This window comes from Lygodium microphyllum, chromosome 30, assembly GCF_053477565.2.
Source record: "Lygodium microphyllum isolate KBCC chromosome 30, Lygodium_microphyllum_v1.1.10, whole genome shotgun sequence".
NCBI classification, from domain to species: domain Eukaryota; kingdom Viridiplantae; phylum Streptophyta; class Polypodiopsida; order Schizaeales; family Lygodiaceae; genus Lygodium; species Lygodium microphyllum.
Genome location: NC_141164.1, coordinates 111,525,573 through 111,548,910, shown reverse-complemented (window position 1 = coordinate 111,548,910; position 23,338 = coordinate 111,525,573). Strand labels below are relative to the sequence as shown.

At 39.8% G+C, this 23,338-nt stretch overlaps 1 protein-coding gene across 2 annotated transcripts; it reads left to right on the top strand.

Annotated features, from left to right (window-relative positions):
- Positions 1–8,451: 8,451 nt before the first annotated feature.
- On the top strand, positions 8,452–10,689 carry LOC148010244 (subtilisin-like protease). 2 transcript variants are annotated; one of them, XM_087673351.1, is made up of 3 exons: positions 8,452–8,870; positions 10,023–10,097; positions 10,177–10,364. In XM_087673351.1, exons 1-3 carry the CDS (start codon positions 8,712–8,714, stop codon positions 10,210–10,212), a joined length of 270 nt encoding a protein of 89 aa, XP_087529477.1. In that variant the 5' UTR covers positions 8,452–8,711; the 3' UTR covers positions 10,213–10,364. The 2 variants fall into 2 exon arrangements, with proteins under 2 accessions (XP_087529477.1, XP_087529476.1); XM_087673350.1 differs by having other exon boundaries at positions 8,455–8,870; positions 10,166–10,689.
- The last annotated feature ends 12,649 nt before the right edge of the window (positions 10,690–23,338 follow it).

The following is a 23,338-nucleotide window of genomic DNA, read 5'->3' as shown; positions in this document are numbered from 1 at the left end:
TTCCCAATGAAATCTCTGACATTTTGTCAAAAGCTGATAAAGAGCATTGGCTACATGTGCAAAGTGAGGAATCAATATCAAATAGAACACACATGCACCCAAGAATCTACGCACCTCTGATACATTCGTGCATACATCTTGCATTCTATCAATCCCATCTATTTTTGTTGGTGATGGTCTTTGCCCATAAGGCCCACACATATGCCCAACAATCAAAAACTCTTCAACTCCAAAGACAGACTTTTGTCTAGAAAGAGTTAAATGCACCTCTTTTAGATGTGTCAAAATCCTCTCACAATCCACAATATGGTCTGTGACAAACTGTCTGCATCCATGAGCATCCATCTCTTCATTCTTTTCATCCACTACACACCCTTTGATTGGAACATCATCCAAGAAGGGCATTGTCAATTGTGCTATAAAATCCTTCAGTACCCTATTCATAGCATTTGTCATGTGTGACACTGAGTTTGTGCACCCTATGGGAGAGTACACATCCGTACTAATCCCAAGGGAGTCTTCATGGTTGAAGTATCCCTGCTTTCAATTGCAAGCTGAAACATACCCCGAGTAAAGATCACGCAAAGAATAGATCACTCTGCCTGCAAAAGCCTATGCAAATTCATCAACCACAGGACCTGCACCCACATTTCTTATGGTCACTTTATTGACCAATTGCATGTCTTGAATAAATCTCAAAGCCCCATTCTTTTTGGGCGCAGTAAACCAACGATTTGAGTACAGGGTTGAAGAGGGCTCCAAGATCTTCATGTGAATCTTTTCATTTAGCAAATCCATCAGCTTTGGCAAGTAAGATTTAGGCACTGGAATAGGCCTCAAGTTCCATGGTACATGTGGTACAGTAAATATGACCATAGGAGAGACAACATTTGGATCCACACAACCTATTTCACTTGGCTGAAATGCAAATGCCTTTCCATGCCTAGCCAATGTCCGCATAAAATAGTGTCTCTCAGTAGACAAAAGAAACCCTTCTGCACCAACTTTCAATTCCTGTAATGTTTTAGATGTAAACTGATGGCCTATATCTTTAGGATCTCGTAAGCTTGACTGCCTTGACAATTTTTCATACAAACCCTCACTCTCTGGTGGAAGTGGCAAAGCAATTGGTTTCACCTTTTTGTCAACTGTCTTATACTTTGTCTCCATAAGTGCTTCATCCCATTGTCATCCTTCCTGCTGAGCAAAAAATGCTATAACATCATACATATCCAAAGAACATACTAACAACACTCTATTTTCAGCCTCATTTTCTGCACGTATAGTTGTTGAAATTTCAGCCATAGTGTTATTACTATTCAGCCCATAAAAGATGCGTGAAATGCCTTCATTTTCAGTAACAATCCCAATGCTCTCAATTCCTTAGTAGCTTGTTTCATAGATATGTGTTCAGCCTTGCACATAGCTTCCATAGGCTTAAACCAACATAAACTGTTTGCTGTAAACTAAGAATAACCAATAGTAAATATATGCTTCATTCCATCAAGGGGCGAGTACATCCTCTAAATAAAACTATTGTAGCCCCGCATTATAGTAGTGCTTAATGAAAATCTAGGTCTTTGAATTCGCTTGCATTTGGAGCCAAAGGAGACTCTTGAAGTGTATCCCGATGTCTAGGATGATTAACACAAATAGCAAGAAATTGGACTGCTTTCTTCCCATCCTTGCTTCTAACTCTTGCATAAGCAGAACCATCATCAAGCACCTTTGTTTCCATATGCACTCCTATAATATAGGGCTATCCCAAAATCACTACATATGAGGAATTATCTTGCACAAAGAAGTGTTGCTCTTCTTGTACATCACCAATTGTCACTTTTACATTAAGACATACAGCATAAAGCTCTCCCGAAGAATTATTTGCAGCCCTCATATGCCAACAATGATCAGTGTCTACAAGCCATGCACCATTTTCATACAATCCACGCTCAATGACATTTATCTTAGACCCATGGTCAAGTAAAGCAGCACAAGGAGTTTCACGTTCCCCTATTTTCACTACCATTTCAGTGGTAGCCCTAGCCCAATGATTTCTTGTGTAGTGACTTCAAGGAATAAATCCTAGAGTCTCTTTCCCATATTGTTACATCTGCCTTACTCCACCATGCATATTGCTACAAAACAATGCATTTTCATCCACTTGGTTCTCTTTTCCACATACTATCCCACTGATTCGTAGCATCCTGCATAGATAATCCACTACTCACTTCATGCTCCTATTCAGCCCGAATACCCAACAAACCAGTTTCCTCTTCAAATTGTAACAATGCACTAGTGGTATCACCAAGAAACTAACGCTTCCTCTTAATTATGTCAATGATCTCATCATGAAATTATCGCTTGGCGATGCCAAGCACCTCTCCCAAGGTGAATTCCACCCTACTATTTAAGATTTGTTCTTCAAGAACATTCTTAAGATCTGTGGCTGTCTCAATGTCAGATTGCAACTTATATCCTGGCTACTTGCCCTTATTTTTGCCCTCTTGCTTATTATCATGTTTTTGCTCCTGACTAACCTCTTCCATAACATGCTCAGGAGAGGTGGTTGATTTGCAGCTTTAGGTTGATCCACACTTCTTCTTGTCATTCTTTTAGATGTCCCTACATTATCTTCATCTCTTTTTCGTTTTTCTTCCACAAGTACATTTGTGTTTTGTACCTTTGCTAAATATGGATACACTGAATATGTATCTTTCGGTGATTCCCAACCTGCCACGAATGTCTTGCCCTGCATGAGACATTTCACTATCAGTGACCTTTCTCTTTCCAGCTGCATGTAAAGCATGTGTCTATATTTCAGCCTTTGGACCAACCATCACTTGGTCATGCATTCTATCCAACTGTAGACCAAAATTAGAAGCATGTACCGCTGCATAAGCATTTTAGGCAGCCGAGTCTTCCAACAACTTTTGCATACCTCCCTTTTTGAAATTCAAAGCAAGAGGCAATCCCATTTCTTATACATGGATCTTGCCATCTTTCCAAAAGATGAGCTGTCATGCCAAGGCCTCCTAATAGACAGCACAATCCTTTCTCTCATGCTGCAAACTGTCATACCATATATATATATTTTTTGGCTTAGGGGCTATTGCATGTCCCCTATCCTCTTGTCCTTTTTCATCTAATTTTTCAACCTTCAATTGAAGATCCCGCATCCCTTTGACCAATTCATCTGAGACATCTTCCCTATCAGAGGGAACAATAGCATGTACAGCCATAGGGTTAGCCACCACAGAAGTAGGTGGCTTACTGGATACATCAACTGTCTTGCCCGTAACAGTGGGCAAGCTAGAGACATGCAATCTTTCTCTTCTTCTATGCTTCTTCACAAGTGTAGTAACAGCTTCCTTGACATGTCTCCACTTTGTTTTAAGGCATGTCTCTATAGTCTCACCCTCCAGTAAATCATCAAGCTTCTCTTGAAGATCAGGATCAGTTGCCTACAGAAATAATTCAATTTTCTGACTTGCAAGAGCTTGTTGTTTTGCAAGATCCAACTGCTCAAATCAACTTTCAAATTCTCTTAACAATTCTGTAACCACAAGACCCTTATTGGGTTATAAAACCCACTCTTGAAAAGTCTTGCGTGTAATCAAACTAGTATCTTCAATGCAAAATTCTTCCCTAAGTGTCTTCTTGAAAGCTACCCAGTCAGCATCTTGCAAGTATAATTTAGTAATCTGTGCTTTTAGTTCATGTATAGTAACACGTACAAAATACCAACTCCATACAGTTTGAGCCATCCCAAAGAATTCCATCTTCTGAGCATAGGTATGTACATATGTAGATACATTCCTGCCATTGAATAACTTCACAACATGCTCAATTGCTTGCAAAGCATTCATCACAACACTTTCTATTTAAGCAAAAGCTTGCATCACCTGTTGTTGTTGTTGTACCTGCATAAGCATATTCATATTTTGCACCAACTATTGCAAAACATCACTAGAGATTGTGTTCGAAGGTTCCCCCATTTGTATTTCCTTCTAATGACATTTCACATCGGGTTCACCAATGTCGGAGGGGTTTTTGTCAAAAGGTCGAATCCACCGAGGATCAGAGATAGAAGGAAGTAGAGATAGGATATAGAAGAGAAGATAAAGAATACACAAGAGGTGAACATAATAATGACAAAGCACAATGAATCAAATCAATATGTATTAACAGAACGTGAAATCCTTTGTCTGGCACTACTTAGAAGCACTCTCCAGGCATTAGATCTCCTAGAGCTCCCTTGTAGAACAAAAATGTGGATCAGAAATAACAACTCCTTTTCTGCTGCTCAAAACCCAAATCTGATGGCTCCGTTGGCTCCGAAAGGGGGGTAAAACCTTAGGACACCTGCTCACGGATCTCCCAAATCACTTTTTTTTCCTCTTCCAGTTCAAACTACTGTTTTTAGCCTGTCCACAGCGATCGCGACGTGCGCGATTTCATCCATCTGTCTTTTTTATGAAAATCCCATAATTGACTGAAAAAGCAACTTGCTTTTTTAGCATGCCATCGTAATCTGGAAGCTTTTCTAACTTTTTGGATTTTTACAATAAATAATATTAAAAATATACTAAAATCATCCAAAAATCTAGTATTTTTGGATAATCCGTGCCATGGACACTAGCACTAATGACTCAGATCGCATTGACTCTCTATATTAATAAGAAAGTCAGATGATAATGCATTCCAAGCTTTTTCACACTGTGTTTGCATAGCATCATGACAGAGCGCGCGTGCACACACACACAAAGGCTAGATAAAAACAATGTACTTAGTGTATTAACTTAAATATTATAATTTGATAAAAATAGTGTACTTAGTGTACTAATTTAAAAATATAATTTGATTAAAATAGTATCTTTATTAATTAAATCAATTCATTAGATTAGTGATTAATCATTTAATCATTGAACTGATTCAATTACTTAGTAGTTTTAGTAGTTAATTAATTTTCTTAGTATTATTTTAATTATTCAATTATAGTTAGTAGTTAATTATTTCAACTAGCAGTAATTTGATTACTTTTGTTTAATTAGTAGTTTGATCATTAGTTAAATTTAGTAGTAGTTAGTTGATTTGATTAGTAATTGATTAGTTAGTTAGTACTAATTTGATTATCCAATTAGTATTAATAGCTAGTTAATTCGATTAGTAGTTAATTAGCTTATAAATTTTAATTCTATTATTTGATTATAGATGATAGTAAATTAATTTGATTAGTAGTGATTTTCTTAATTCAATTATTTAGTAGTTTAGTAGCAAATTAAATTTAGTAGTACTTAGTTAATTTTATTATAGTTAGTAGTAATGCAATTATTTAATTACTTACTTAATATTCAATTAGTCAATTTTGATTATTTAGTAGTTTAATAGTTACTTAAATTTAGTAGTTAGTAGTAATCTAATTATTCATTTACTTACATAGTATTTAATTAGTTAGTTAGTAGTTATAAATTTAATTGGTTAATATTAAATCAATTATCATGGGTTAGAATTCGATTTATTATTATTAATTTGATTATTACGAGTTAGTTTTAAGTAATGAGCTAGATATCATTAAGTAATCCATGATTGGTTATTGTTATTTTCTATCATGAAGTCAATAATATTTGTACTTGGAATTTATTGCTTATTTGCTCCTCTCTTACCATTGCAAGCTTTAGATTAGCAAAGGCAAGTGCAATCTTCATATATACAATCTTTCACAAGGTTAGAATCTACATTTTCTCCTTTTTGTCACTATCAATATTTTTTTTAAAAAGTAAAGAAATGTCTACACCTTCTAAAAGATGAGAGAATGGTAATTTTTCCCATAATTATAAAATAACAAAGAGATATGTGCCAGCTTTTCCACATCCTACTTGTATAACATGTTTAAGTGTTGTTTTTTATTACTACTTTGCATTTACAAAGTTATAAGTTGAGTCTTACACAAAACATGTTTTTTTTAAAGTGAAACATAACAACCACTAAATCTCAAACTTTGATAGCAAATTTTTGGCTTTTCATTTTACGTTTTGCAAGGTGCTCTTCAATAACACAACGTCTCAAGCCATAAGACAAGTTTCTAATCAAACCTAATTAGCTCCAAAAACTTGTAAGTATTGTTCATATAATACATACTTTAAGAGAGAACCTATCATTTTGCTTTGACATGGTTGAAGATATTTTGTGGTTTTTTAAAGCATAAAAATTAAGATGTAAGACTGCATTCAATTGTAGAATGACACTGTTGTGAAAAATAGATATACATTCTTATGCTAATAAGATACACAACAATACTACACTCCATGCAAATGCCAAATCGTAGAACCTCATTAAGGTCTTATAGGAATAGGGATATGAAAATTATGGCTTCTAGGAAAAAAATCACTAAAGCCATGTGCCACAAGTGTTAGAAATACGGATCTAGAGCATGGCAGGAGCTATGGAGGTTGGAAAATGAATACAAGACTCATGATGACATAGACAATGGACTGACTATTACACAAGTGATTTAGGTTCCAAGATGGAAGCTTGGACTCATAAACACAATCTTGTGTAAGAGACTAACAATGACAATGACACTAAAACTGAAAGAAGAAAGCATCATGATATATTGCATTCAACTCACTAAAAGTGATAGTCAAGTACAATGCTTTGTAGTAGTTGGATAGTAGCATTCTACCTCCCTGTGCATATGGTTTTCAAGACTAGTTACATGTCTCTTGCCTTATAGCTCCATACAAAGAGGCATACAAACATGTGTGATTGCCAAACTCTCAACACCCCTCCTCAATTACAATCGTGAAAAGGCAGTAAGTGTATAGAGACTATCATGAGTAGAACCTTGCTAAGTGTGGGCATGCCATAAACATGGTAATCATCGAGAGGCTGTCTCACAGAAAAGGCTAAGTGTAGTTACAAAAAACATGGTGTCATCTAGGGGCTGCTACAAGGCCTCACTAAGTGTGTAGAGGCTATTATACATAGGTTACATGAGGAGTTTTTCATGGCTTATGAAAGGAGCATTAGAGGCAAGTATGTACAACAAAAAAGTCTAGTAAAAATTTGGATCAAGGACCGGCAAGCCCTTGTGGTTTCCAGCATTTTTAGACATGTCATTATGAGCATAACAAATTTCCTTGTCCTCTTTCATCTTGATGTAGCTCTTCTTCTGCTTCTTCTCCATCGCTTTGCTTGCATTAGCCTTTATGTCCCCCTTAAGCAAAGGTACCATCATCTTTGAGGCATCGAACATGTCTTCAAAGTCTTCAAATAAGATCATTGATTGCACTTTAGTATGGGCAGCTAGATTTCTTCCTGTAAGTAGGTCAAACAAGTCTTCCATGTAGTTGAAGTGAGCAACAATGATTATGTCACTCTTCATGAGAAGCATCCTCATAACAAACTTGATTTTAGTCATTGCCATGATGTGCTTCAAATAGTTGAGAATATCCAACAAAAAGAGTTTTACTTCAATGTGTTGAGAGACACAAGCAAAAAAGTTACTAGCTTGTTTTCAGGCTTGATGTTACGTAATCTCAGGTGGTCTTCTTGATCTTCAGGTGGACTAGTTGAATTCAAGTAGGTTGCTCCAAATCTTCTTCCTAAGGTTTGACTTGCTGGAAACTTCAGTGAATCAGTGAATTAGAGTGGCAGTAGGTCCAATGTGATGGAATTAGTGGGAAAATGAAGTGGGAAAAGAGCTTGAGATAAAGAAGCTATGGTGGATTAGGGTTGCAGGAACATGTCAACTGGTTTTTCAATCGCTACAACTCATAGATGCAATAAATTTGTTTTATTTTGCTATGGCAAGGCAAAGTATGCCAAAAATTTATGTTAAACCTTCCCACGTAATGGCAATTTGACTAGAAATTTTAATTTTGATGAGCACGAGCACTAGGCCAACTAGTGAAACTTGTTGATGCCTACTACAAGAATATGCGCATTACCATGCCCTCTTAAATAGCCCTATGACTTTGACTCAGCTTTGACAATAGGGGTTGTTTAGGTAAATTATGAATTGTCTGGGTACAAATTATTGCTAAAAAAACATTAAGTCAAGAAAATTCAAAAACACATAGGGAGGTATAATTGGTTTGATTGGATGAGTGACTGGATCAGAGAGCAATCAATAGGGTATTGTATAATATTGTAGAGCCGAAACCAAGCGGCTAAGCTGGGTTGTAAGGCCATCCCACATTCTGAACTCCTAACCTACACTAGGTGATAAAGGGTGGATAGATGAAAGGAACATTGACAATCCTTCCTAACACAAGGACTCACGGCCTTACCTCTTATTAACATAAATATGGCAACCATTCTTTTACATTCAACTCTTGCTCGATGAAGTGGGAGTTGTTTCTTGTCGTCGAGTTACTACATAAAACAACCACATTGCTACACTTGTCAACCTAGTTTCCCTTCTTTTTCCTTGTGTCCAACAACATGAGATTTTGCTTGGGAGGCATCGCACGCCTAGCTACATGCAGTTGGGGGCAGGGGGGGTGTTCGTCGACTCCCAGGATGTTGTAGTAATTTGACAATCGTAGTGGGAATTTGTCTAAAGCTTCTTCTCAGCCCAGAGAGATTTGTATGTAAAAAGCAATGTGGGCATCGTAGTGGGAATCTGTGACGAGCAAGGTTTGTGTGTGGGGGGAATTCGTTCATGTCACCAAAAACGAAAGGGGAAAGGGCAAAAGAGAGAAGAGAAGATGGCGAGAGACAGCGTGCTGGGCAACATTAGATCGTTCGTGGGGACAGCTCTGGGAGGCGTGCGAGGGCGCACCAATCTGGCTGCGTGGATCGTCGCGGGCACCGCTGCCTACTACCTCTGGATCAAGCCTGAGCGCGATGCACAGAAAGAGCGCGAGGTATGTTTATCTCTCTCTCTCTGTCTCTCTCTCCAAGAAAGCTACAGTTCGGTGCCATGGAGAGTCAGACAGAAAAGATAGCCCTGGCAATCTTCTACCCTGCTTTCTTACCGTATCGGAAAACTGTATCCCATGGGGTTTTTCTCAGGTTCTAATTCATCTGGCGAATTGGGTGATCATCTCATTGCTTGGATTTTGAGGAATGTGGACTGCGAAATCATTCAATATGGTTAATCTGTTAAAAGGTTTTGCAGAAAATTTCATTCGCACACAAGAACTTTCTACATGTTTCCATTCGGGAAAGGGGCCGGCCTCTTTTCCTTTGTTTTTCCCCATTGTGTTCAGCGTCTTGGGGGATCACATACCTCGAGCCGGCAGCTCCCCATCCCCAACCGCACTTAGCTAGATATGCATTCCCTCCATCTCAGAACCTTATGATGTTGTCATACTTCACAATGTGGGAATTTGTCTACAATTGCTTGTGTCACGACATGAAATCTTCCCTGTGTACTGGCCATGTCATGAGACTTTGTGCACTAGTCAAAATTAGCCATCTTAATAGGGAAATATGTTGGCAGAGCAGGTTGATTAGAATTGCTGTTATCTTGATACTGAAACTTGTAGTCGGGGGTCACTTGGCCCTGCAAGCTGACAAGTTGAGGAACTACAGCTCTTTGAGAAACTGTACGTGTGGTACACGCATTGCTAGTAATGGCCATGTCCTGCCCTGCACACACGTGTTGAATTGAATGCTTTACAACATCATTGGACTGTATATGGATCCTGTAAAGGTGACTGGCACAGTTATGTGTTGGAATTGTAGCTCTTACAAATAGCCAAAAGTATTGGATCAAATACAAGGCGGGTGTATTTGTTTACGCTAGTACAGTTTTCCTTTCAAGTTTATTATCAAGTTAGCCTTTTATGTGGGATTAATTATAGGGTCTCTTATGGTGTTGTAGAGTCCTTATCATGTTGGTTCAGTGAATGTATTTAAGGCTTTAAAAACCATGTTGGTATAGCCAAAATATGCAACTGGGAAATTTGGGTACTCAAATTGAGACTTTGCCTAGTTTAAATCGATGATGTTTGGTGTCTTTCTACGTTTTGAAATGTTGCAACGGCCACTGTTTACAACCTTGCTGTATGCAGGCTAGAGCTCTTCTAAGAGCAGAGGCTGACAGATACAGGTACGTGGAGAAGAGGCGTCCGATTGCTGATCCACAGGTAAGTTGGTCATACCCTTGGGCTCCTCATCATTCCAGAGTCTAATTCTGTTAGTTTTGTTGACAAAGTTTGTTAACAGGATACTGGCCTCATCAAAGGAGTTAAAAAAGAATGAGATGGTCTGTTGCAAGAGCTGTGTGACAACATGCTTCTGGCAAGGAGCATTTGCTCTGTATAGTTCAAGTACTTCGTTGAAAATCCTTTTGGAAAATTGTGGGTATTCCATCCTACAAAGGGAGCCAGAGGAACCTGCAACATGTTATCCAGCTTCCGAAATGTTCAACAACCAGGTCATGCTACCTTTGTCTCTGTCTAAGCCTTCAGCTTGGTATATTCTGCTCTTAACAACCTAAGCTGAAGTAACTTACCCACACTCAGCATCAAGAGGGATGAATGTATGTTGTCTCTCACTGAATATATGTAATGAAACTTGTCTCAAACTTTGTTGATGGGATACAATGAACGATTGACATCAATTAGGTGTTTGTAAAGGACATCGTTCATTCTTTCCTTATTTAGTAATTCTGGAACTATTGATTATAGTGTCTACTTGACTTATTACCTCCAATTATGTGAAGGCTGTTGGAATCTTATGTTCTTGTTGTTCATGTGCATGTTTAAAGAGAGTGGCACATGTTTGAAAAACTAATAGCATCAAAATTTCGCTTCAAAATGTTCTCCATCTTTGAGGAGGATAGTGCCAAGTTTTTTATTCAACTATGAGGACTATGCTAAGCATACTAATTATACGAGGATAGCACCAGTTTTTTTGGTTGATGATAATGCCGAGTACTCTAATCTATTTTGGTGATTCATCCATACACTTGTTGGCAATGGCCATATGTTTGAAAGAGGAGCTTAATTTATTTATGTTTGGAAGTGTCTGTCAAGTGTACTAAGTGCACAGTCAGTCAGGAGTGTTTTGGCTATAAATTGAATGAGGTTTTTCTTTTCAAATGCCAAAGTACCCATTAGGTAAGGTGATTAGTTGCAGCTACATCTTGTTTAGATCTTTGGGTTGTCATGGCAGCTTGTCCATTCCTTCGTTGAAGATCTTGTATACATTAATGATATATTTGGTTCAAATGTGCTTATTTTGCATGGAGGTTTTGCGTCCACCAATGGCCTCAATGTTTCAGTGATTGCTTATTGTGGTCTAATTGTTGCTAAGCTTGTAGTACTAGCTTTGGCACTTAGATTTGTCAACCATTTAGGTAAATATCAATTGCTTTTATCTTTTGTAGGGCAATGAACTTTATTTCCTCTTTTGGGAGGATCTTTTGTTTGCTACTTATATTTTTATGGTGGATCACTTTTTTCTTTCTTTTTTTGTTTGGATGTCTTAACTGTAGGGTTCCAACATGTCCATGTCTTGCAACAAGTATGGGTTATGTACAAATGCTATATTATCATGTTTCATTTTGCAAACAACCCTAGACTTTATTTAAACAAATTTAGCAGAATGGGTCATCGTGCTTGAGTGGGCATATACATGCAATTTGGAGAATTGTCATGTCTTGATAGTGAAGAGGGTTTGAGTAGGTATAGCATTTGCCAAGATATAACACATGAATCTAGCGTTGGTTTGGGTTAGAGATTGAGAAGCCTTTTGGTGGTGTTGGCTTTCATATGGTTTTGTTTGCTATAACCTTGTCTTGACTCTTAAAAGAGTCGGAGTCTTTTGTGATTTTGTTTATTATTATTTCATGATGATGTTGCAATTGGTTTGTAATGGAGGTTTGTGTATATTTGGACTTCTTTGTTTTGTCTTCATGAGTCTATCCAATGAGCTCAATTGGTTTTTTGGATTGGGGTGGTTTGAATGCTAGGATTTCTTTTTAATGAAATAAGATTACTTCTAACTCGGACTTAGGGCTCACATAGAGATGAAGAAATTGAGCTTCTATCACAAATATGGGCTACCGTCATTAAGTCCATAAGTTGCGCTCTTTAATATTTGGATCTAATTTGTAAGTGCAAAAATGAAATAAATTCAACATAGTAACTAATTTTGTCACACCCAAAGATGGAGTTTTTGATGTACACCCTACGTATATCACGACTATGGACATAGGTACATGTGTGAATGGATGGGATACAATATTGCCATTGATTGCAATGAAACCATTTGACTACAATAATGCACTTTTTAGCCTAAGAATCAGATGTGCAAGTGCTTTGTTACAACTAACAACACAAATAATTATTTGCCAAAATAGATATGCCTAGTTGTAGGGCTCGTGTATATCCTATATTTCAATAGGGTTTGCACATTTGACGTGGTCTCACTAGCACTTAGTGTTTGTGAAGTCAAGTTTAGTAATTCAAAGAGACAAGCCACAAAGGAAACACCTAGTAGCAAAGTGGGAAATATAGATACCCAATCCCTTGTGTGCTATATACATTCAAAAAAGTGTACATCGTGCATGTGCATGTGTAGAAAGGGTGGGTGGGACATGCATAGATATAGTAAGGTCGATGCCTAAAAGAACATCTCCATGAATGCTAGAATTGCTAACATTGTTTTAAGAACCATAATTGAGAAATCAAGAAACATACATCTTGTCTGGATGAGGTAATGGTACTTTACACTAAGACAGATCATGTTTTCATATTAGTCAAGATCACATTTTGGAATACAGTGATTAAAGCATGACATGGTAGGGTTTGAGCTTATAGTTCACTTCTTTTAATTACATGAGTCCATGGGATATTTGACATGTTGCTCATATACACAATTATTAGAGAGGATTACATGACCCATGTATAGAGGAGGTAGGGAAGTTACAATGGATAGGGGACAATTTACTAATGCCTAAGCTATCAGAAGTGGAGCAGCAATGGAAGCGTAAACATACCTTGTAATAAATGGCTGAAACACAAGATAAAAGAGGAAGGGAAAGAAAGAACACAATATGGATGAGAACTTAGATGTATGCTTGGGAAATGGAATCCATATATCAAACATGAGACTGTCGCATACAACAGTGAGTCACTGGCTGCATGAGCACTAGCACCGACTCCTCTCTCCACGAGACCTCTAGGTGTGGTGAACTAACTGACTGAGGCGGAGGAGCCTAGAATATATAGGCATGAATAATGCCATAAAATATGTCAGGTCTACCAGCATTTAATGCTGGTTGACTAGCAATAAATGCCCAATATGACCATAAAATGACAAATAAAAATGCCTAAATATCCTAAATAATCTCCCCAACCTGTGCTTGCACATACTCACACATGAGCTGACATATCTGCTAACACTCTCTCTTAGATCATGGGTGATCTGATACAATACAATGGTACAATGAGAATGAATCACAAACCATACAACATAGAACCACCAAGTAGAACCATGGATACCCAAGTAGTGGGTGATCAAGCCACCACCAAGGTGCCTTGGTGAGAACCTGATGTTGATATCAATTGTATTAGCTCTTGAAGAGAGAGAAGATCGTAGCAGCTCTCAATGTCTGTCAACAATGCCTCTGTTGTAGCACACGTGACCATCATGTCACCAATGCCACAGTGCATAAATGACCATGGATCCCCCTTCTTTGGTAAAACCGCCAAAGTGTCCCCTTATGTGAGCTCCAGATGAAAGCCACCTGCTCAGCCCACCATGAACTCGGATGTCAATCCTAGCTCCAGGATTTGAACCTACGATCGATGTGGCAGGGATGTCCCCCTCTAGATCTTGTGCATCTGTATGGAAATATATATGAGGCATGGCTACCCCATCTTAGCACCCTCTCACACTGCCTCTCTAGCACTGGAGAGTCATGAGGGATGACCTCTACCACCACTAGAAAGTAGTTGAGGAAGGGGCCACCAAGCCCTTTCTACGATCCAAAGAAGATGATCCCTTCTGTGCCTTGGACTGCATCGTGGTCGAAGGATGTGAGTTGAAATTTGAGGCAGATGATGACTCATCAGAGGAGTCCACATCATGCTTTGTCTTCTGCTCTTTTTTCTTCCTGGAAGCTACTAACTCTTTGCAGTCCTGCAAATGGCCCTCCTTACCACAGTGGTAACACTGAGCCTTCGACTTCTTCATCTTCGAACCCCTCTCCAAAGCTACAAGAGCCTCACCTAAATCTCCATAATGTGATAGAAGCTACCCATGTAGTTGCAAAGTCACCTCATGCTCAAGCAGCATTTGAGGACATATGAAAAAAACTGACAGGAGTCGTAGATGTTTGCACCTGTAAAGCATTCACACTTCATCAAACTCTTGAGGAAGCTTGTAGAGTACCGTACCAACAAGATGCACGTGCCTCTGATAGGGCAGACTGCATAGTTCGAAGCTGGTCCTAGATCTAGGTAACTCAAAGGAGGAATGATTGGATTGTATCTTTGGTTTCAAACTTCAGTTGCTAGAGCTAGCCATAGAAAGTAAGTGCTCTCATAGTGGAAGGAGCCTCGTACATCAACTACAACTTCGACCATACCTTTGAAGTTGTCCTATAGGAGGTGACCGTTACTAGGACTTCTTTGGAAATACACCAAAGCAAGGCTGAGTAAGCACGGGCATCATCCAAATCCCATGTAAGCATTGCTTTCTCATGGTTGTCTTCATCAAAATCAGCTAGAACAAGAGAAGGCTGTTGAGGACGAGCAATAGCTCCGCAAACCATGTACCATAACCGCTTCTGGATGAACCAGGCCTTCATCACTACACTCTACGTGTGATAATCAAGTCCATGGAGCTTGTCATCTTAGTGGATGTGCATGGAGGAACCATCTGTACAGGAGTTAGAAGAGATGTAGAGAAAAGAAGGTATTTGGAGAGGAAACAAAGCCAAAACACAAGCACAGATTGCAAAAAACAAGAGTTCACATATAGTAAAACAAAAATCTGACCAAAAGAAGACCAAAACTGCTATAAAAAATCAAAAAATCATTTAAAAACTGCCAAAAATGGCAAAAGTGGCCTAAAGGTATAGTGACCCAGTCAGGAAAGAAGGAATCGGGAACATCAAAATGCATGCTGAGTACTACCACAAATAGGCTGAAAATTTGTTATGCAAGTCTAAAAACTGAAAACGCAGGCAGCAAAGGGGCGGTAGATTGTAGGCGATGGAAAATCTGCACAAAACACAAGTAAAATAGGTTGCTTGGTTAGAGCAGCAGTCACCTGATCAGCATAGGTGAAAATAGTCCTAAAATCAGCAAAGAAAACACAACAGGAGCACAGATCCTGAAATCTGATACCATGTTAGAAGTGTAGTAGCAATGGAAGGGTAAACATATGCTGTAATAAACTACTGAAACACAAGACAGAAGAGAAAGGGAAAGAAAGAACACAATACATATGAGAACTCAAATGTATGCTCAGGATATGGAATCCATATATCAAATATGAGATTTTCACATACAACAGTGAGTCACTGGCTATGGGGGCATTAGCACATGCTCCTCTCTCCACGGGACCTCTAGGTGGTGAACTAACTGATTGAGGAGGAGGAGCCAAGAATATATAGGCATGAATAATGCCATAAAATATGTCAGGTCGGTCAACATTTAATGTTGGTTGATCAGTAATAAATGCCCAATATGACCATAAAATGACACAAATAAAAATGCCTATTTAATGTTGGTTGATCAGTAATAAATGCCCAATATGACCATAAAATGACACAAATAAAAATGCCTAAATATCCCGAATAATCTCCCCAGCCTCTGCATGCAACAAACTCACACATGAGTTGACATATCTGCTAACATAAGCCCCCGTGCCCTAAATGTTGTAGGGTCATTGTCGGATGTGACAGCCCCTTTTCCTTTGTCGCTCACGTCTTGATTTGCTAGGGGGGATTAAGCCCCCAGTTGTGGCGATCGGCAGACTAAATTTCCCTCCTGCCAGATTTGGCCAGATGATAGGAAACCACATAACACTTGGCCCCTGCACCGCCATGTACTGATCAACGTTAAATTTGGGGGCACAACACATTTTCTGGTCCTAGATTTCTGGCGCTGCGATGTCATGGAATACAATACAATAGCGATAGTGATCATCATGTTCTAATCGACATGATCACTCTCTGGTTTGTGCGGTTATGTTTCATTGGTTAATTCGTATTATTCTGGACAGCAAGCATGGCGGCATTTGACCATCATTTGAGGCAGCCTACTGTTGTGTGTTGCGCGCATCATATACATCTCCTCTTAATTTCCATGGTTTCTACAGTCCTGCTGGGTTGTATCTGTGACTTCAATCATGCTAGGAAGATTAACCATTTTTTACTATTGTGTAGAGACTTACCATGCTAAGTATTGATTAATGATGTGGTGTCCCCAATGTGATACCCTTAGGGCCCCCAAACCTCCAAAATTTCACACGACGAGGGGGAGGGGGCGTTTTGGTGTTTTTTTTATTGACTAAAAAAAAAAGATGGTGCTTGCATTCGATGATGATGAAATGGGGAGAGGGGCGCCTATGAGGCAACAAATAAACATATAATCAGATCCTATCGGGCTGATCTGCGAATTGTTTGCTTCATATCACCAGTCTCAGCTCTAGAGATGGCGGCCTAATTACAGAGATGCGATTTCAATGTCTCTCTCTTTTCCCTCTCTCTCCTCTTGAGGGCAATTCTTCATACACGAATGATTTGGAGAAGATTAGGATGAAGATCGGTTGTTTGGCTCAAACCAAATTAATGTGGGATCATGCTAATGCTTAGGAGTGATGACCAGTTCTGTTTGGAGACCAATGGTGGATCCGATCACTATCCAAAAAAATAGTTCTTGAGACCCAAATCCTCAAAAATGGTTGTAAGCCTCTTTTTAATAGAAATTTGGATTCTTTTAATGATTCATAGTGCAAATCTTATTCATATGTGATGAAAATTTGTTTGAAGCTTAGTTATGATGTGTTGAGGGTTGTGAATCATAAAATGCAGAACCCGTTGTCGCAGCGCGTAGGGTTGAAGGTTACCACAGGGATTTGGCAAGAGAAGAATATATGGGGGTTCAAGAGCTTAGAATTCGGAGATGGTAGAGATAAGAGAAGGGTTGAAGGTTTCAGGCCAAGTTCTTGAAGATAAGAGACAGTAGGGTGAAGGTAGATTCAGGGAGAGGAGTAGACGGAAAAGAAGGGGTTCGAAGAAATTGAAGACGTAGAAGAATACTCCCAAAAAGAATTAGAAAATGTAGAAGAATACTAACAAAGATGAAGCCTGTTAGTTTCTTTAAGCATTAGGAGAAGATATAACTCTAATAGACAAAAACGTGTATAAAATAATACCTTCATCTATGCTACTCAGATCGCCAATCTGATGCTTTCATTGGCTCCAAAATGGGGTTAAAATATCAGCACACATGGTCAGAATTCTGCCTTCATCTCCCCCTTTGGAGTGTTGTTCACTGCCTGAAAACAGCGATCGTGCGTCGCACGATTTCGTCAATCTCTCTTTTTATATAAAATCCTCTCAAATTGGCTGAAAGCTACATGCTTTCTTTTACATGTCATCCTAATCTAAAAGTTGTCTATAGTTTTGTGGATTTTTACAAGAGATAATATCTAGAATATCGAAAATTGGCTAAAACTAATCTAATATTTTTTAACCATGGACACTAACACAAATGTCTAAAATGGCATTGGCTATCTAAATCAATGAGAAAGCCACACTCTAGATTTTTTTACATGGTATGCATGTAGCGGCACGACATCCACCCCCTCCTAACCTGCACATCCTCTAGCATGTGCCAAAGTCTTACAGATTTGCAATGTCAGAAGAAGTATCTTCTGCCATGTCAATGTCTTCATCTTCTGCCTCTTCTTCTTCCTCTATGTCTTCATGCTCTTGAATTATATTCAAGTCTTCTAACTCATATGTTGAAATTTTTCTTCGTTTTAAGAGCTTGATTCTTTTTTCAACTATAGGTACCTTTATGTTGGTCCCATCCAATTTAGCCAATGAATACATGGCATTGTCATGAATGACCTTTACCACATACCGGCCAAACCAACGCTTTACCATCTTCCTAGAAGTATTGTATTGATTGTCTAGGTTGCTGTCATAGACAAGCATCCAATCATTTTCTTGAATTGCTCTTAACCGAAGTCGATATCGCTTATCAAATCTTCTTTTGTTCTTTAATTTTGATGTCTTTAGCTTCTCAATAGCTATTTGAACATCTTTAGGACTTATTTCTAGTTGCCATATGTGCAAAGTCAGCAATTCTTCTCTATTGATGCCTCCTCCCAAGGTAGAAGACTCCATGTGAGAATAGATTCTTCAATTGGCATAATTGGTTGTTGTCCATGCATAAGTTTAGCTGGCATATAGCCAGTCACTGTACTATAAGTAGTCCGGTCAGGCCATAATGCAAAAGGTAGTATTTTAGGCAATTCTCTGATCTTTCCTCTACAAGACTTTACTAGAGCTTTGAGAATAGATTGGTGCCCTCTCTCACATTTCCCAAAGCACACCGCCTTTTTGTGCCAGTGGAAGCATCTTGTATGCTTGACCGACATTGAGCAGGAGGTTTATGCTATTTTGAGCATTTTGCAGATACTTGAGACTTTGGGATCTCTTACACTTAAATGTTGCATGGTTCATGCACTGATATCTTGGAGTTGCTTTTGATCTGAGCTTGGGCTTTGCACTCTTGTGAGCATACACCTACTGGTTTCAGGTCTTGCCAGTGTTATGTATACTTTGCCCTATTGTCCAAGGGCTATGCCTACTCATTGACGGATGCTTTGGTGACATGTTTGGGTGTTTGCTTAGGGACTTGATGACTGTTTGGTGCTGATTTATGCCCGTTTATGGTTGGTCATGTCTTGACTGTCATTTCTTGACTTGGTGCAGTGATTTAGGTCAACAATTGCTTCTCACAGTACCCTGCTGTCATTTATTACAGCGAGCATATAACTCCGGACTGACATGGATTTTTCATGCTAAAATATTCTAAAATGATGTACTTTCACTAGTACTTGGTGGGCAGTAGCTTTGGTTACACTTTTCTTGCCATTTTCTCTCGATTTTAGTGATTTTTTTGTCATTTTCTGCAGTAAACAGCAAGCAGTTTTGAACAGTCTAGCCTGCATTATGGCGAGTTCCTCCACTGCTCATGCTATTTTCAACATCACTAAGCTTGATGGTACGAATTACTCTTGTTGGAAGAGCCAGATTTGGCAGGTGTTGGTGCAGAAATCACAGATCAAACCATTGAGGTTGAGCGGGCATCCGCCTGCAACTATGCCAGATGAGGAATGGCTTGAGCTTGAGGAGTTATGCAAGTCTACTATTGTATTATCTCTCACAGAACATGTTCATTACAATGTATTTGAGGAAGAACAGAGTGCATGGCAATTGTGGGATAAAATCAAGAATTTCTATGACAAGAAAAGTCCAGTGAGTCAGATGTATTTGGATGAAGCAACTTATGGATCTGCGCATGAAGGAGAATGTGACTATGTCTGCTCACTTGAACCAGTTCCATGCTATACTCAAGAACTTGACTTCGCAGGACATCACTTTTGCAGAGGATGTCACTCCTCTTTTCTTGCTTGGTACTCTTAATGAGTCATGGGAAGTATTCTGCACTGCATTATGTGCCTCTACTGCTACCTTGAAATTATCTGATGTTGAGAGTGCTCTTCTGCAGGAAGAGGTTAATCGTAAGAATTTAGATGTCTCTCGTGTGTCCCATGCTATGACAGTTAGAGGCAGGAATGATGGGTATGGAAAGCATGGCAATGGTAGTGGCCGTGGATGGGATTCTCAAAAATCTCGGTCTAAGTCTCGTGGGAAGTCACGTAGCAAATCCTGTGGTAGGAATGCAGATGTTACTTGTCACCATTGTGGGAAAAAGGGCCATATTAGGCCACAATGCCATGAACTGTGCAATGAAAAGCGCAAAGATAAGGGGAAAGACAAAGTGCAGGATAAGTCTTTTGATCGTAGCATAGTGCATGCAAAGTCCAGTGTTAAAATTGAAGAGATCAATGTTATGCAGCCTGAGGATGTTGATGATGATGATGATTCTATCCTTGTAGCTTCTTCTAGTGCTTCGCAAATGATAGAGATACACTCTATGTATGCACAGTGTTGGCTCTTGGACTCATGTGCGTCCTTTCATGTGACACCTTGCCGAGAGTGGTTTCATTTATATCGTACTATTTCAGGTTCTGTGCGGTTGGGTGATGACAACTCTCTTGATATTGTGGGCATTGGTGATGTTAGGCTGCAGTTTCCTTCTAGCAGTAGTTTTGTTATGCAGGATGTACATCATGTACGTGCTTTGACACGCAGTCTCTTGTCAGCTGGATAGCTTGATGATGCAAGTTATCGTGTATCTTTTGGAGACTCTGCATGGAAGATCACTCGTGGCAGACGTGATTGCGAGAGGTGCCAAGGCTGGTAGCCTCTATCCCTTGATTGTATCCGCTTCTTCCCTTGATCATGTTTTATCTGTGGGTTCTATCCCACATGTATCTCTTTGGTATGCCCGTTTGGGCCATACGTCTTTGAAGGGAATGAAAATGCTTTCTGGTTTGCAGTACTTACCGCCCCTTGATTATGCATGTTTTGATTCCTGTGAGCATTGTCTTTATGGCAGGCAGACTAGGTCTACGCATAAGAAGCCTGCTAGGCCACGCATGAGTGAGCCCTTGGCATTGGTACATTCGGATGTCTGTGAGCCCATGCCTTGTCAGTCTATGGGTGGTGCAAAGTATTTTCTTACATTCATAGATGATTTTTCATGAAAATTTTGGGCTTGTCCCATTAAGTTGAAATCTGATGTCTTGGCTGTGTTTCAGAGATGGCTTGCATTGGTTGAGAACTAGTCTGGGTATAGGCTAAAATGCCTAAGAACAGATAATGGGGGTGAGTATGTCTCACATGCTTTTGAGCAGTTATGTGATGAGAGGGGTATTAAGCGTTAGTTGATCGCTCCCTACAATCCCCCCTAGAATGGTTTGGCTGAGCGGATGAATAGAACCATCCAAGAGCATGTACGCAGTATGATTAGCCATGCAGGCCTACCACAGAGCTTTTGGACTGAGGCAATTAGTACAGTTGTGCATGTCATAAACAGATAATCTTCTAGTGGTTTGGATTTCCAGGTTGTAGAGGAGGTATGGACTGGAAAACCTCCCTCCTATGCACATCTCCGTGTCTTTGAATGTGAGGCATTTTGCCATGTGCCCAGGGACAAGAGAAGTAAGTTGGATCCTAAGAGTGTCAAATGCATTTTCCTTGGTTATGGGGATGCAAGCGAGATGGGTTACCATCTCTGGGATCCGCAGGGCGGAAATTTATCCGCAGTCATGATGTAGTCTTCCATGAAGACAAGATGCATCGGCAGCCTCCTGAGAGAGTTGTTGAGATCCGCATGGTCATATTTTAGGAGGAGCCGAGATCTCCCACACAGCCAATTGGACAGCCTACAACTGCAACAGATGCTCATGGTCAGGGTGTTGGACAGGCAGCTGGGCAGGCAGCAGAGCCTGCCATGAGACAGTCTACTAGAGACAGACGTCCACCTGATAGATTTTAACCCTCGATGCATTATGTCTTGGTTACAGATGCAGGAGATCCTTTCACTTATGATGAGGCTATGCGCAGGGGTGATAGTCACTCCTGGGAGAGGGCTATGCAGTCTGAGATAGACTCCTTGCATAAGAATGACACTTGGGATTTGGTTTCCTTGCCTACATGCAAGAAGGCTTTGCCATTCAAGTGGGTGTACAAGCTGAAAAGTACCCCTGGACACCCCAAGCCGCCATACAAGGCTAGATTGGTAGCAAAGGGTTTTAAGCAAGAGCATGGTGTGGACTTTGATGAGATCTTTTCTTATGTGGTTAAGATGACCACCCTACGCTTAGTCTTGGCTTTGGTTGCTCAGCTTGAATTGGATTTATACCAGATGGATGTCAAGACGGATTTCTTACATGGGGACTTGCATGATGAGATTTATATGGAGCAGCCTAAGGGATTTGCAGAACCTGGCAAGGAGCACCTAGTGTACAAATTGAAGAAAAGTTTTTATGGCTTGAAACATGCACCTAGGGAGTGGTATCATAAGTTTGATGCCTTTATGTAGTCACACAGGGCTACAGCAGGAGTACTATGGATCCGAGTCTTTACACAAAGAAAGCCTGTGATGGTTCTTTATTGATTTTGGTACTCTATGTGGATGATATGTTGATAGCAGGGAAATCTCATGATGAGCTAGATGCTCTTAAGGCTTAGCTCAAAAAGAGCTTTGAGATGAAAGATCTGGGATAGGCCTCTCACATACTTGGTATGCGCATTAGATGCGATAGGCATCAGGGACTCCTCTACTTGTCACAGAGGGAGTACATTCATAAAGTCCTTGAGCAGTTCCGCATGCAGGACGTAAAGCCTATTGGTTGTCCATTGACTTCTTATGTGAAGGTATCACAGGTTGATTGTCCGCAGACAGATGAGCAGAGGGCCGAGATGGCCAAGATTCCCTATGCATATCTGCAGTGGGCAGTCTTATGTATACCATGATCGCCACTCATCCAAATACTTCCTTTGCAGTTGGTGTTGTGGCACGCTATATGGCTACACCTGGCAAGAAGCATTGGGATGTCGTGAAGGGTATCATGAGGTACCTGAAGGGCACTACAGATATTTGCATATGCTATGGCATCCAGGATACACGAGTCATAGGGTACACTGACTCTGATTATGCAGGACATGCAGATAGTAGAAAGTCCACTTCTGGCTATGTATTCACCTATGCTGGAGGTGTTGTTTCTTGGATGTCTAGGGTACAGAAATGCATGACCCTTTCTACTACTACAGAGGCCGAGTATGTTGTAGCCACTGAGGCTTGCAAGGAGGCCATTTGGTTGGGTTGTTTAGTTTGCTGACCTTGGTATTGATGCTATCCCTACACTGCATTCGGATTCTATGAGTGCTATTCAGTTAGCCAAGAATCCGGTCTTCTATGCGAAGACGAAACACATTGAGGTGAGGTATCACTTCATGTGTGGGGTTGTTGAGGACAAGTCTGTTGATCTTGTCAAGATCTCGACTGACCAAAAGCCTGCAGATCTGCTCAAAAAAGCCTCTCTACAGAGCGGTTTGCCTTCCTCAAGAGGTTGATGGGCGTGGGATGATATGACATCTTTTCTCATCCTGTTGTACATGTGTACATGTTGTACTGTCTTTTTTCTTTTTCTTTTCACTCCTCACTAGGGCAGATTCACCTTTAAGTGGGAGGTTGTTGGGGGTAAAGGTGCCTCCGCCTAG